Source organism: Pongo pygmaeus, chromosome 5 (assembly GCF_028885625.2).
Source record: "Pongo pygmaeus isolate AG05252 chromosome 5, NHGRI_mPonPyg2-v2.0_pri, whole genome shotgun sequence".
Lineage (NCBI taxonomy): Eukaryota > Metazoa > Chordata > Mammalia > Primates > Hominidae > Pongo > Pongo pygmaeus.
Window position 1 is genome coordinate 138,854,179 of NC_072378.2, and position 16,262 is coordinate 138,870,440.

At 39.2% G+C, this 16,262-nt stretch overlaps 1 protein-coding gene across 16 annotated transcripts in view; it reads right to left on the bottom strand.

The window, feature by feature from the left end:
• The window catches only part of NHSL1 (NHS like 1), a 276,666-nt gene that overhangs the window by 53,746 nt on the left and 206,658 nt on the right, over positions 1–16,262 (bottom strand). For all 16 annotated transcript variants that reach the window (XM_063666642.1, XM_063666641.1, XM_063666646.1 and 13 more), the window contains one exon: positions 1,127–1,254. Coding sequence is in view for 14 of the 16 variants with exons in the window: in XM_063666646.1 (XP_063522716.1) it covers positions 1,127–1,254 (128 nt within the window). In the remaining 2 variants the exon portion in view is untranslated. The remainder of the gene's footprint in view (positions 1–1,126; positions 1,255–16,262) is intronic.

The following is a 16,262-nucleotide window of genomic DNA, read 5'->3' on the forward strand; positions in this document are numbered from 1 at the left end:
AAAAAAAAAAAAAAAAAAAAAGAATCTAAAAAACTATCTGGGTGAAGATCATTTGAAGATCAAAAATTTAAGGTAGTAATTTCCCTTTTGCTTTTTGAGGGAGGGTCTTGTTTTGTTGCCCAGGTTGGAGTACAATGGAGTGACCACAACTCAAATTCCTGGGCTCAAGGGATCCTCCTGTCTCATCCTTCCAAGTAGTTGATACAACAGATGCATGCCACAATGCCTGGCTTAATTTCCCATTTTCTCATCAACGATTATCTTATTTTATTCTCTGACGTTACCTATTTGAGGAAAAGGACAATAAATTTTGAATAATGTTCTTCAATCAATAAGGCATTTATAAATTGGCCTAATTCCATTGAAAGTCTTTAATTAATTAAAAATGGTTGTGAAACAAAACATTATTCATCAAATCTTATTTTAAGTAATTCCAGTGTCAATCCACATTACTTAGTAAATGAAAATAAAACTACATAAATCAAAATCTTCATACATTTTTATTCTTTCATATGTATTTAGTATTGAGAAAATTACTTAAGTGGTTTGTGCATATCACCAGAGATGGCAGAGGAAAAGGAACCCAAATGTAAAACAGCATCACTAAATGAATTGGCTAGTGCAATAATATTAAGTAAATGCACTTCTTCTATTCCGTCTCTATTAATAACACTGACCACTGTAAACAGTGGGTTCTGCTATTATGATCAGAGTTCTTCTTTGTCATACAACTGAGTTCTTGGTCATATGAAAACTCAAACAACAGAAATAAGCCCTTTATTTTTCTAACCAAAAAAGAATATTTGAGATGCACAAATACACTGATTTTATGTCTCCTTTATGAATTCCTTAGATTCTAATCTTACCTTTTAAAAAATTAGGATGGTTTTATGTTTTCTGAAAAACTGCAAAGAGTATTGAAAGTTTCCTGTGTACCCTTTACCCAGTTTCCATTTATGTTACTCTTACATAATTATGGCACATTTGTCAAAACCAAGAAATTCACTTGAGACAATACTATTGATTAAAATACAGGCTCAATTTTGATTTTACCAGTTTGTCCACATACACCCTTTCTCTGTTCTGGGACCCAACCCAGGACCCCGTGTTGAACTTTGAAGCTTACCTTTTGATCTGTTTCTTCATCTTCGTCTTGGTAATCATCACAGAATGGGCTGGCGTTGGCCGCAAAGGTGGGTCCCTGAGAGTAGTACTGAGAACTGCGGTAGCCATCATGCCGCAACTTATCGCATTCTGCAGAGGGGCATGCAGGGAGGGGAAGAAGGCCATTAAAAAGCTGTACTCCTCTTTGCTTACTTTACGTTTACTCCTCTTTTTTACTTTTTAAAGTTACATTTTTCTAGGCATTAATAAGATTTTAAAATAATGATAAAAACAGCTAAGAATTATTAAAGTACCTACTACACACTACATACCATATTTCAATTAAATATTAATATTAAATTAATAGTTGATAAGATTGTATTCAGAGCTCACAACCATCCTGTGAGGTAGACACCATCATTAATTCTACTTTACTCACAGGACATTGAAGTTTAGGGTAATTAGGTTATTTGCTCAATAATGTTATGCAAGTGAGCAGTGGACTCGGAATATTAACCCAGGGCCTTAGTTACTAGATTATGTGATGATATTATTCCACATAAAAAAAAAAAAGCGATGCTCATGCTATGCTTGTTTCCTAGACTCATTAGCTGGAAGTGACATATGAGATCATGGATTATAATGCTCTCATTTTATATTAATTTTCTCAATTTAATTTTGATGTCAAACAGCCTGTAAATGCTGCGTGGAATTTAATAGGAAGGCAGGTGCCAGCCTGAGACATCTGCCAGTCCACAGAGGAATGCGTGACAGCACTATGGTGCCATGGATCTCGGGGTACTGGGGCCACTGGCTATGTGGAAAGGAGGATCCTCTTCGAGGGGAAAGCACTGCGCTGGCGGCTCTCATGGGTGGGGGCCGGTGCTGTAAGAAAACTTCCAATGGCTCTTTAAAGCACCAAGAAGGACAAAGGAGCATTTGCCTCAAAAAAGGATTTGCCACAGGGTTCCTTTAAATATCCAGCTTTCTAAAGGAGCACAAAATGTGTGTGGTTTTGGAAAAGTTTTCTCTTTGCACAGCTTTATAAAAACCATGCACCTACAGGCACAGAACTAAACTAGGGCATCTTCAGAGTTCCTTTCTGACATCAGGATCCATGATTCTTCTTCAAAGAAGAGACGGCAGTCACTTCAGTGGAGGGCTAAAAATATTAGACCAATTTTAAATAAGCCAGGGGATAAAAAAAAAAAGTCCTAATTCTCCTTTGCTACCTCACAGAGGGAGTGGAAGGACAACGTTTACAATACGGAACTGCAAATCAGACAAAAATGAGGATCTGTTAGAATGGCAAACTAATGAAAAAATGCATATGTAATCATAAAATAGCTAACTAATACTACTTCAGTTACTTATAGGTCAAAAATGTTGTGGTCTGGGCTGGCAACTACTTGTAATATTGATTAAAATAGATATTTAAAGAAAATTTCTGAAAATTCCAGAACACAACATATTTTTAATGAGAATTTACTCATATTAATCTAACCCTTTATAAGAAATATTTTCACATTTTCTCCATTTGACAATTTTCTTGAAATAAAGAGTATGATTAGAAACTATATTCTCAGGCTGGGCGTGGTGGCTCACGCCTTTAATCCCAGCACTTTGGGAGGCCAAGGCAGGAGGATCATCTGAGGTTGGGAGTTCGAGACCAGCCTGACCAACATAGGGAAACCCTGTCTCTACTAAAAATATAAAATTAGCCGGGTGTGGTGGCGCATGCCTGTAATCCCAGCTACTCAGGAAGGTTGAGGCAGGAGAGTCGCTTGAACCCGGAAGGCAGAAGTTGCGGTGAGCCAAGATTGCGCCACTGCACTCCAGCCTGGGCAACAAGAGCGAAACTCAGTCTTAAAAAAAAAAAATTAAAAAAAAAATTATTCTCACTCTACAGAGATGTTATATGTTATATAAAACATGATTAGTAGTTTTCTTCTTCTTCTTTTTTTTTTTTTTGAGACAGGGTCTTACTCTGTCACACAGGCTGGAGTGCAGTAGCATGATGATCACAGCTCACTTCAGCCTCAACTTCCTGGGCTCAAGTGATCCTCCCACCTCAGCTTCCTGAGTAGCTGGAACTATAGGTACATGCCATCACGCCTGGCATTATTATTATTTTTTTTTTATTTTTTAGATACGGAGACTCACTATGTTGCCTAGGCTGGTCTTGAACTCCTGGACTCAAGCGATCCTTCCACCTTGGCCTCCCAAAGTACTGGGATTACAGCTGTGAGCCACTGAACCCGGCCTGATTAGTAGTTTTCAAACGGTATTTTCTGCAGAGTTCAGGGATTCTGTAAATACAGGATTAGATTTTCTTTAAATAGCCACCTTAAAGCTAAGATTAAAAAATAACACTCAAGAATGGCTATAATTAAAAAGGAAGGCCAGGCATGGTGGCTCACACCTGTAATCCCAGCACTTTGGGAGGTTGAGGCCGGTGGATCACTTGGGGCTAGGAGTTTGAGACCAGCCTGGGCAACACGGCAAAACCCCATCTCTACTAAAAATGCAAAACAAAAACAAAAACAAAAAAAAGCCAGGCATGGTGTCACATGCCTGTAATCCCAGCTACTCCATAGGCTGAGGCAGGAGAATTGCTTGAACCCGGGAGGCAGAGGTTGCAGTGAGCTGAGATTACACCACTGCACTCCAGCCTGGGCAACAGAATGAGACTCTGTCTCAAAAAACAAAACAAAAGTCAAAAGCAACAGATGTTGGCATGGATATAGACAAAAGGAAACATTTACACACCATTGGTGGGAATGTATATTAGTACAACTTCTATGGAAAACAGTATGGAGATTTCTCAAAGAACTAAAAATAGAATGACCATTCAACCCAGCAATCCCACTACTGAGCATCTACCCAAAGGAAAAGACATCATTATAGAAAAAAGATACCTGCACCCATATGTTTATCGCAGCACTATTCACAATAGCAGAGTTACGGAATCAACCTAAGTATCCATCAACAGTTGATTGGATAAAGAAAATGTGGTAGATACACATCATGAAATACTATGCAGCCATAAAAAAAGAATTAAATCATATAATTTGCAGCAACCTGGACAGAGTTGGAGGCCATTATCCTAAGTGAAATAACTCAGAAACAGAAAATCAAATAGTGCATGTTCTCACCTTATTAGTGGGAACCAAACAATTGGTACACATGGACACACAGATGGAAATAAATAGACACTGGGGACTCCAAAGGGAGGGAGGATAGAAGGAGGGTGAGGGTTAAAAATTACCTATTGGGGGCCCACGCCAGGCCAGTAGCTCACGCCTGTAATCCAAGCACTATGGGAGGCCGAGGCAGGCAGATCACCTGGGGTCAGGAGTTAGAGACCAGCCTGGCCAACATAGAAAAACCCCCGTCTCTACTAAAAATACAAAAATTAGGCGGGTATAGTGGTGGGTACCTGTAACCCCAGCTACTTGGAAGGCTGAGGCAGGAGAATTGCTTGAACTTGGGAGGCAGAGACTGCAGTGAGCCCAAGATCATGCTATTGTACTCCAGCCTGGGCGACAAGAGCGAAACTCCAACTCAGGAAAAAAAAGAAAAAATTATCTATTGGGTACAATGTTCACTGTTTAGGTGATAGGTACACTACAAGCCCAAAGCTCACCATTACACAATGTACCCATGTAACAAACCTGCACATATACTCCCTGAATCTAAAAAAAAAAAAATAAGACTCAAGTTCAATAGTTTTACATACCAAATTTTAAGACAATGAGGGAATTAATTTATTAACTTATGCTGCTAAATTAACTTTCCTGTGGTCCTAGAAATAAAGCTATTCCTGCTATCTCTGTAAAACTAAAGATCAGAGTGAAACTTGTAAAATAAACCAATATAAACTATTACCATTTGCAGCTACTTATCTATGTAATTCAGGGTTTTCAAATACTTCACAAATATAAAGAGAAGTCCAAAGCCCTTTTAAACTAAATTAATTTGTTGTTCAAAATTGTTTTATTTGCTTCATTAAATGAACCCTATAAGAAGTTTAAATTATAGGGTAGGGCACAGTGGGTCACACCTGTAATCCCAGTGCTTTGGGAGGCCAAGGTGGGAGGATTGCTTGAGGCCAGGAGTTCAAGACCAGCCTGAACAACATAATGAGACCGCATTTCTAGAAAAAAATTCTTTTTAATTAGCTGGGCATGGTGGCATGTGCCTGTAGTCCTAGCTACTCAGGAGGCTGAGGCAGGGGCATTGTTTGAGCCCAGGAGCTCGAAGCTGTGGTGAGCTATGATTGGGCTACTGCACTCCAGCCTGGCAGACAGAGCAAGACCATGCCTCTAAAATGTATAATAATAGTAAAATGACTAATAATAAATAATTATGTTTTAAAAATTTAAATTATAAAACTTAACACTACTCAAACATTACTTTTACAAATCTATGTAATGTATTGGATACCATGTAAGACTGTGTTTCAAGAGGACGTTTCCCTGGGAAATAAGAAGAGACTGCTGGGCAAGATCATTTCTAAGGGTGATTATTAGTTTTATATTCTTGGCAATAATATTGAAAATAGCCAAAATGACTTGACACGTGTTAGATTTTAAAAGACCAAATATTGCAAAATCATCATCCACAAGTGAAAAGCATGAAAGACTGGCAACTATTAGTACTTCCAGTGTGTGTCACCTTTTTGAGCCCAGTTTAGAAGACAATGCATCTTTTTTTCACCATGAAATTTATGTCACTTTTTTTTTTTTTTTTTTTTTGAGACAGAGTTTCACTCTTTTTACCCAGGCTGGAACAGAGTGCAATGGTGCAACCTCTGCCTCCCAGGTTCAAGCGATTCTCCTGCCTCAGCCTCCTGAGTAGCTAGGATTACAGGCATACACCACCATGCCTGGCTAATTTTTGGTCAGGCTGGTCTCAAAGTCCTGACCTCAGGTGATCTGCCTGCCTTGGCCTCCCAAAGTGCTGGGATTACAAGTGTGAACCACCGCGCTGGCCACAAAAATGTTTTAATAGCAGTATAATAAATGGTAGTAAAACAAATGAAATATGATGCTGGATCTAAGATAAAACTAGACAATATAAATTCATGGCAGCTGACCAATTTTTTTTTGCTCTTATCACATTTCTGAAATCTAGTAAACTCATCAAATTCCACTGTCATTTATTCCAACTCTAGGGGAAATTCAGAAAATTCTCATCTTGTCAAGTTGCAACAGATCTCAGGTTCTAAAACCATGGTTTTGTTCATTAGAATTGGAGTTTATTGTCTGTGGGGCAAAACAAAAGTGAGAGCAAGCCATCATGAATAAGCAAACACTTTTTAAACACTGAACTGAGAGAGTAACTGCAAAGCAGAGCATAATTTAAAGCCAGGTTATGCCTGCGACCACAGGCTAGAAACAAGATCCTAAATGTAAAAGAAGACCAATCGTTCACACATATTCTTCTTGCAACAGAAATTTACAGTAAAACTGTGTTATTGTTCTCACACTACTGCTTGGATAAAGGTATCACTGTTGGTTGTGTCCTCTAGTTTCCCAACCTTAAATTTCCTCCTCCTTCCTTTCATGTCAATCCATTTTCCGCAGCACAAGGATGAGGGACAAACATTTCTTCATAGACCAAAGTTTTAAATACAGAAGAAAAAAATAAATGTCATAGCGCTAGATGGTCATCTGACTCTCACATGAATTTATTGCTGCTGCGGACTCCAAATCTCTATGCATTAAGCTATTCTTTAGTCATTCAATTTTAATATAGTAGTCCCTGACTTATACTCAGGGTATATGTTCCAAGACCCCTGGTGGATGCCTGAAACCACAGACAGTACCAAACCCTATCTATTGCTATGTTTTTTTCCTAATCATCTATACCTATAATAATGTTTGAGGTGTGACAGGAAAACTAGTAGGAGCTTCTTTTTCCTTTTTCACAATTTCTCAGATGGAAGATTCATTTTTACCATGGATCTTAGCAACCTCAGCATATGATTTTCTTTTTCTGTCCTTATTAAGTCAAAAGCTTTCACCTTTTCACTTAAAGGAGACACTTGACAGCTTCTTTGGCATATCCAAATGGCCAGCATTACTCTCCTTGTCCTTTGGGGCCATTATTAAGTAAAATAAGGGCGACTTGAATGCAAGCACTGAGATGCTGACAGGCAATCTGATAACCAAGCTGGCTACAAACTGACTGATGGACGGGCAGTGTCTGCAGCGTGGATCCGATGGACAAAGGGAGGTTTCATGTCTTAGGCAGGATGGTGGGGGCTGCTGTGAGATTTCATCACACTGCTCAGAATGGCAAAAACTTTAAACTTATAAATTGTTCACTTCTGGAATTTTCCATTTAAAATTTTCAGACCATGGTTGACTGCAGGTAGCTGAAACTATGGAAAGTGAAACCACAAATAAGAGAGGACTACTTTAAACATGCTATTATCTACATGAGGAAAATGAAAGGTGCTTAGTGATGCTGATAAAAGTACGTGGACATTTTTATCACTGACTTCTGTAATTTGTCATGATTGATTTCTTCATATGTATAATTCCACAAAAGGAAGCATACAATGCAGTGAAAATTTTCCCAAGTTTATTATAAAGATTCTGAAATATAATCTGAAGGGGTAAAGTTCTTAAATAGATGGTTACTAAGTATGACCTGCTTAAATGAGAGGGAGATGGAGAAATAGAAGAAACAGAAATTGAATGCGAAGTGGAATAAGATGGGATTGTTTTTCTATTTCCCAAGAAAATGATATGGGAAGATGAGGGGATGCTAAAAGAAAAAAAGCAAGAAGTTTGCTGACTTCTTAGATTGCGTGAGAAAGGGAAAGAACTGACGGAAGAAGCAGTCATTCCTCTGTATCAGAAGGGGATTGGTTCCAGGACCCCAGAATACCAAAATCCATGCATACTAAACTCCTGCAAATCACAGACCCAGAAAGTTGGCTTTCTGTATAATGCAGGTTTCACACCCTGTGAATACTGTATTTTCCATTCTCATTTGGTTTCAGACGCAGAAAATACCTGAGTATTGTATTTTCCATTCGCATTTGGTTTCGGTTGCAGGACCCAGAATGTATGGAGGGCTGACTGTATTGAAAAAATCCATAAAAGTGGACCCTCCAAGTTCAAATGTGTTGTGTTCAAGGGTCAACTGTATTTAAAACAAGCACTGCAGTGTGAAAAGCCAGAAGGACCAGTTCGGTAGGCCAGTTGTCATTTTTCAGGTCACGGGTAGTGTTGACATGTATGAGTATGAACTCCTAGGAAAGTTCTGAAACATTCAGGTCAAAGCATAATTTGGTATTTCTAGCATGGTATTCTACATATACCATATTTTAAAATCTGAATGTGGTTTATTTTTAATAGCATTAAAATCTTTTGCAACCTTCCTACTGTAATTCAAGGTCATTAAGCATTGGGAGGACTCCAGTCCCAAAGTTAATTATAAAAATAGCAGTCATGATGTACTGCTTCAGTGAGAAAGTCCTATGATGATCTAGAGTCTAAAAAATCTTTTTTCGGATGACTGATTTTTAAAGCTAATACTACTGACATTTTTCTAAACTGAAAGCCTCTTGCTATCATTACCTGATTTGTGTTTATAATAATTCTCTGAGAATTGAAGGAAAGAAGTTATTATATCAGTCTTACAGATTCTGAAGCCCAGGTATAAAGTTTCTGGTAGATCGAAGTTTTTAAACTTCTATCTCAGTTAATAATCTACCAGATTATTACTAACAGGGTAAAAGGCCAGTTCTATCACAAAACTTCATCTTAGTCCAGAAGGACTGAGAATACATAAGACTATAAACATTCATGTTTAGAAAAAAATAAATTCCAGCCCAATAGCTGAATGAAGTATTATATAGCTAAATAATCTAGTTTGAGCTTTTGAATAAATACATAGGAAAAACTGACTGCACCTAAATATCATGTATTGTGAATATTAGAGAACTTATTTTCTTAATGAAAAATCAAACCAAAGTGCATTTAAAATAGAAGGGATTTATTTACCTACCCCTTCATTAATTTGTTGGGCTTGGCAATACTGGAAAAGAGAAAGAAATCATACTGATATAGTTAGGATTCTCCCTTGTCACTCATGCACGATGAATTTTCCAAAAATATATTTAGATTTTCCATAAATTCTTCAAAGCAGTTGAACTTCAATTTATTTAAATTGTCTTCAACAATAAACTAGAACATAATTAAAAGACAATAGATGTTCAAACATTTAAGTTATTCAGTTGTGTGTAGCATATCAAAGAGGTGAAAAGCTGTTTTAAATCTTAAAGACACTGTGTATTTAATACAGATCTTTTCAATGAATATTTTCCTTTATAATTTATAGTAGTTTTAAATAAGTTTCAAATAAATAGGCCCTTTTGGTTTATTATTAGACTAATGATTTATTCTTTTCTCCCTTCCCCTCTTTTTAGAGCAAGAGCTGTTATGTAGCTATATGGGAATACATATAACAGCATAAAAGCATGCTTTTATATTTCAAGTATTAAACTCAAATTTGCCTCCTAATAAATGCAAATTTGAGCCCATAAGACCACTTCTTCACCAATTATCACTTCAGTGACACTTAGCATTCAAAGCAACATAAAACATAAAAAAGAGAAAATATATGTCTTTAACGAGTAAGCCCAAGACTTTCTAAAAGTTCTAAAAGTAAATATTTTATCTCTTAATGGAATCTATAAAGACAAAACATTCCAGGTAATAGAGTACAATGTGCTTAGCTGCGGGTGAAGCAAGAAAGAGAGGGCCAATGTGAAAGTATGCCAACTATCACCCTGGTGTCAGGGAAAAGGGAAATTTCCTGAAGGGACTAAGTCTTACATTGCCTTAAAAAAGGAAGATGAGGCTGGGTGTGGTGGCTCACGCCTGTAATCCCAACATTTGGGAGGCCAAGGTGGGCGGATCACAAGGTCAGGAGTTCAAGACCAGCCTGGTCAACATGGTGACACCCCATCTCTATTAAAAATACAAAAATTAGCTGGGCATGGTGGTGGGTGCCTGTAGTCCCAGCTACTCAGGAGGCTGAGGCAGGAGAATTGCTTGAACCTGGGAGGCGGAGGTTGCAGTGAGCTGAGATGGCACCACAGCACTGCAGCCTGGGTGACACTGGGTGGGATTCCGTGTCAAAAAAAAAAAAAAAAAGGAGGATGAAAGTTATCTGGACTTATACCACCAGAAAGTTGGAAAAGAGAAAGTCAAGCTGGTGACAATTATGTTTTCTTTCCAACCTCCAGGTTCAGTGATTCTCCTGACCTGTGCTTTGGCCAGCCATTTTTTTCTAAACCTCTGAATACTCTTCTTCCAGACAGTCAAGGCAGAGCTAGCTTGGAGAAAACATAGAATGAATACACAGAGGCATCAACACCAGTTTCTCAAGTCACCTTTGCCACCAACGAGAGAGAAGAGCAGCAGCAGTCAAGAGCTCCAACTCTGAAACTGGGTAGCTGTGTCTTGGAATCCTAACTTGTAGCTTGTAACGGGTACTGGGACTAAAGGGTTACGTTCCAGCCTTCAAGGTGCTTACAGTTTAGCTGCCTGATTAAACAAATTCACAGGCCAATGTACAGAGCAGTGGCGTCCCAAATTAAGGTACATCAGAATCCCTTGGAGGGCTTGTTATAAAAATACTGCTGAGTCCACTCCCATATCTGATTCACTAGGTCTGGAGTGGAGCCTGAGAACTTGGATTCCTAGCAAGTCCTCAATCAATGCTGATGCAGCTGTCCTATGAGCCACATCGTGAGAAAACTGTTTCAGAGTAAGGCAAATACCTAAAGAGAAGTAGAAATAAAATTAAAGGCATCAACATGATATCCATTTAGGGTGGAGGTGAAAGTGAAAGAGGAGAAGTCTTCTCTACTTAGAGGAGGTGTTAGGTGGGGATCCCAAAGAGGGCAACAGAATTTTGCTTCCTACATATTCCACGTGACAAATGATAAAATGTCCAAAGGAAAAGAGGGTTGGTCTGTTCTTTTTATTATGTCACAAATGATCCACACTCGCCAAGCGAATAACTTAAAAGGGAACATAGTATAAAGAATTCAGCTGATATGGTACAGATCAATGGTGGGGGAATGCTATATCTGGTATCTACTTTTAGTCCCTAAAGAATGCCATTTTGTTTCAGGAAAAGCTTTAGCTTTGCTACTGTAGAAGTGTGTCTTACACGTCAAGATTTCCTTAAAATGCTTGGAGGGTTCTTATATTTATTTTAACATTCCACTCCAGCTGCAACTGCAGGGAAAGCTTCCTGATCAGGCCTCCACCATCTCTCGCCTGATGGTGACCTCCACCTGGTCTCCTACGTTGACACCCCTGTCTCCTTTACTGTGAACTTTCAACGCACAATCAGATTGATCCATTTCAAACTAATGAGTCAGATTATGCCACTTCTAAGTTCAAATCTCTCCACGTCCTGAATGTAAAAGCCAAAATCCTCCTAATGGTTTCTAAGCCCTGCATGATATGGCTCAATGTGGGTGGCTGGCTGGTGCTCAGTGAGTTCCTTAAATGAATGAATGATCTGTATTTCTTCAGTAGTGTGCTTGAAAGGGTACTGTAACTATATGACAAAGGTGATGGTCCCATTGGTCACCCAGGTAGATTTTATCCTTGGCCACATTTTCCACCTTCACTAACCCAAGGCATATGACCTGACCTCCCATTAAATGGGCCTCTTCTCCCATCCACAACTCACATATTTGAGTAATAAGAGGATGAGGGGAGAGTAGGTGGAACAGAATGAATAAGGAAGATGATGTCTGGTGCATCATCATGGTTATCTATCCAAGGAAATTTTGCCTCAGTAGAATTTCAGGGAAACTGACCAATCTAGGATTAAAAAGCTAACTGCATCATGGGCAACTCCCCAAAGCTTTCTAGTCAGACAGAACAGATGCCACAGGAAAGCTGCATTTTCAGAAAAAGCTTGCAGGCAAGTTTAGAGGGGAGTAAGATGGAAGAGAGGAGGTGGTGACAGAATGCTACCTTTGAAATGGACAGGTTTCTTTGCCAGGGGAGGGGGAAAAAAAAGGAATGATAAGCAGACTGCCTAAAAATTATTTTATAATAACACAATTCCAAATGACTTCTCATTTACAATGTAAATATACAATTTACATTGTATATTTAGCAAAATAAAATGACTAGGTTGGGAAGAACCACAGAGGGAAAATACACTACTAATTGTGGTCATCGGCTCAACAGTCAAACTGGAAATGAATTTGTTAACAATGCATTAACACATTTTAGAAACACTGGTTTTCCCCCATGTCTTGGGATCAATATCCCTGTCACTGACATTAAACACCATAGACAATCTCATTTTATGTAGAAGGGTTAAAAATAAAAGGCCATTTTGATTAATATTCTTGCTCTGTGATTAATTCCTATTAGAGTGAAATTAAAACCTCCCAAAACAAAACAAAACAAACAAACAACAACAAAAAAAAACCCTTAGGAGTCAAACATTAAAACTTGAGCCACTGGATAAACTGTCTGTTAGCTTTGTTTTTCATTGCACACCATGGCAAGAATTACTATTAAAATGTCATTTGCCATTGCAGAAAACCAGCTTTTAACATTTCTTCTTGTCACATGCCCAAATTAATTTAAGAAGCCTTGAAGAACTAAATCTGATTTAAATTAAGGTGAAAGCTTTCTGATGCCATGATTAATGTGAGTGTGCTGAGAGTCTGCAAGTCCTAGTTGAGCACCACCAGAGAGAGCCGCCAAATTGGAAGCGATCTCATTTCACTTTAGAAATTAAAAAGCCGTATCATTGGCAGCAGAGGAGCATCACCAAGGTTACTCAAGATCAAATCGCCTGCAAAGATTCTAAGCCAACACCGGAGACTTGGTTGTATCGTGAATGATAACAAACCTTACCAACAGTACCTTCAATGTAGTGTTTTTATGCTGCCCTGAGTGAAATATAGAGGCCACTCAAGTTACTTACTTTATCGGGAGTTAAAATAGAATTGCTGAAACAGCAGACTGGCTACAGACACAAAAACAAAACAAAAAGCCTTTTGTTTAAACAATCCGTAGTGCTTTGTTAAGACCTGGATCATTTAAATGACTGTCTTTGCCATTCTATCTTTTCTGTGTTGCTTACCGTTAAAAAAAAAAAAAAAAAAAAAAAAAAAGGTATGGGGGTGGGGGCAACACGTCTCTTTAACTATCTGAAAAAGCAATGATTGTTCATTTTTCCTTTGCTCTTGCATCCAACTTCCCTCTCCCGAGTTAAGGACACCGAGGAAAGCACTTCTTTTGGGGTTACTGTACCCAGAGTAGCACTTAGTATTATAGAAAATTCCGTGCCATCAAATCCAATAGGAGAAGTTAAGTAGCCCCTTTTTGTATATAATTCCCATTCTGTTAATCCCATATTTTTGTCTGCTCTTTTCTTTTTCTGAATAGGGCATTTAATCCACAGTTTCATCCGGCTGGGCAACTTTCCCTCAGGACAAAAATTCCAATAGAGCCAAATGAAATACCACACATATTTTTTTTAAGCCTTTAATAACATCATTTGTCTTTGAAAAGCCAACCTAATTAAATTCACAAGACCTGAGCCAGAGAGCACCAAATAAAGTCATCCTTTTCACCAAAGAACTAACAATATGGCGGGGGCCACATTGCAAGCAAGGCTCCCACACCATGTAATGAACAGCCTCGATCTCTGGCTCCATCTCGTAACATGCTTCCCCAATTCCCTCTAGGAGACAGAGGCCGCAACCTCCAACCCTCCGCTTTGCCCTGAGTTGACTGCCTCCTTCCTGCTTCTTCAGGGAACATCCTCCCATTCTCTTTCCATATCTGCAATCTTTTCCCCTCCTGCTGACTCCTTTTGTCTACGGCCCTATTTTCATAAGCTCTAGTTTTTAAAACATGTAATAATATCAGCTGTACCCTGCCACCACCTCAAAATACTATCCCTTCCCTCTCTGCTCTGTTGGCATCATTCACTCACCTTTATTTCTTTAAAAAAATTACTTTTATTGTTTTTCTGCTTATAAAAATCCTTCTTATCTCAGGAAATGTGGCTTCTTAATCTAAAGACTTCCTTGAAACTGCCCTTTCAAAGGTCACCAATCGCCACCTAACAACCAATTCAACAGCCTTTTCTTACAATGACTCTCTCCCCACCTGTGAGCGCCATGATGACTGCCTCATCCTGGCTGACTTTCTTCTTCCCCAGTTGTGCTCTTTTGCAGACTTCTCCCTCCCAGTGCCCTAAAGTAAAGCTTCCAAGCCTCAACCCTCCCTCCTCCTCACCACTGGCCCTCTCCATCCCCAATCTCATCACTCCACATTCTCACTACTTGTTCCCCGGCTTTGACTCTGATCTCTCTCCCGTGTTTTAGGTGACTTTTCCAACATTTTCAGGCCCGCTACAAACACAACAGTATTTGCAGTCCCAGTCACTGGACTGTGTGCTGGGGACACACAAGTGAAAAGACAAAGCCCTGTTCCCATGGATGTTACTGTCAAGTGGGGAGATAAACATGCAAACACAATTATATAGTGTATCATAAGCAGTGGAATGGTGGAGTGTAAGCTTCCATGACAAGGTAGAAAACGGCTTCCTGGGGCTACCCAGGGGAAATCCAGGAAAGGTTGTGGGGGACTCTAGCACCCAAGGATGACTCACAAAGGGGAAACAGGAGTTGGCCAGGTGTGAGAGGCTGTGGTTCAGAAGGGAAAAAGTATGGCTTGGGACATGCAGTAGACAGAAAGAAGAACAAGACAAGCTAGCATTCCAACTGAAGGACTTTATCATTACACGTGAAGGCACAAAGTAAAAAAAACTGGGTGGAGGAGTAGAGATGTCTGGGGAGCAAAGGTGATTCCACAGATGAGATGAGACAAACAGGCTTGAGTTCAGGAAGGTTTCTAGATGCTAAGAACTTAGGTTATATTCTGTTAGTAATGGGGAGCTGGTAAAGAATTTTTAACTAGGGCAGGCTGACCAAGTTTGTTTTAAAGATAACACCCAGGGGTGAGGCTTAATAATACCACCGCTATGAACCTTGTACATAAGCTAGTCATACATACATCTTATCTCTGGCTAGCTTTCAGCCTCTGGAGGAAAGCATTAACGTCATTCATCTTTGATTGCACTATAACATCCAGCCCAGTGCTTCACTTGCAGTATGCACTTAGACAATTTTTCCGTCCACACAAACTTAAGATTACACATCCCAGTTTGTCAGGACTTAGGCTCAGCCGTCGGTAGTATCTTTGTGTCAGTTAACTTCACACATATTACCCTTAAACAGTTAAGTACTGAGGAGCCAATCAGAATTTTAGAGCTTAGAAGGGAACATAGAGATCACAAATTGTTTTTCAGAGGCGGAAGCCAAGTATGAAGATGGGATGTGACTTCCAGTATCCTGCAGCTTGCCACTGACAACACCGCAACCAGAATTCTGGTCTTCCATCTCATCTTCTGGAATCGTTAATGACAACAAAACAAGATGTCAGTGCTACTGCGGTTTTGCGAAATATGAGACAATTATACTTCCTTCCTCTGTTCAGTTGCTTTTTCAGAATAACATAGCACTCCTCCTGCCCCCCCAACTCTATGCCAGTATTTGTTTCAACTAGAAAATGATTTAAAACTGTATAAATGAATATAAGTAATTGAAAGTTTCTTGCTTGAATCTTAAGTGGCTGGGCATGGTGGCTCACGTCTGCAATCCCAGCACTTTGGGAGGCTGAGGCAGGCAGATCACCTGAGGTCAGGAGTTAGTGATCAGCCTGGCCAACATGGCAAAATCCCATCTGTACTAAAAATACAAAAATTAGCTGGGCATGGTGGTGCACACCTGTAGTCCCAGGTACGTGGGAGGCTAAGGCATAAGAATCACTTGAACCTAGGAGGCGGAGGTTGCAGTGAGCCGAGATCACACCACTGCACTCCAGCCTGGGCACCAGAGCAAGACTCTGTCCCCCCAAAAAAAAAAAAAAAAAAAAAATTAAAATACCTTAGCCAGAGACATCTGACCTTCTCCTTTTGCACATCAATTTTACTGAAGTATTCTTTGGGAAGTAGCAAACTAGGCAAATCGTAAACTCAGCTGCAAGTGCTAAATCATTAGTGTATTTATTAATTTCAAA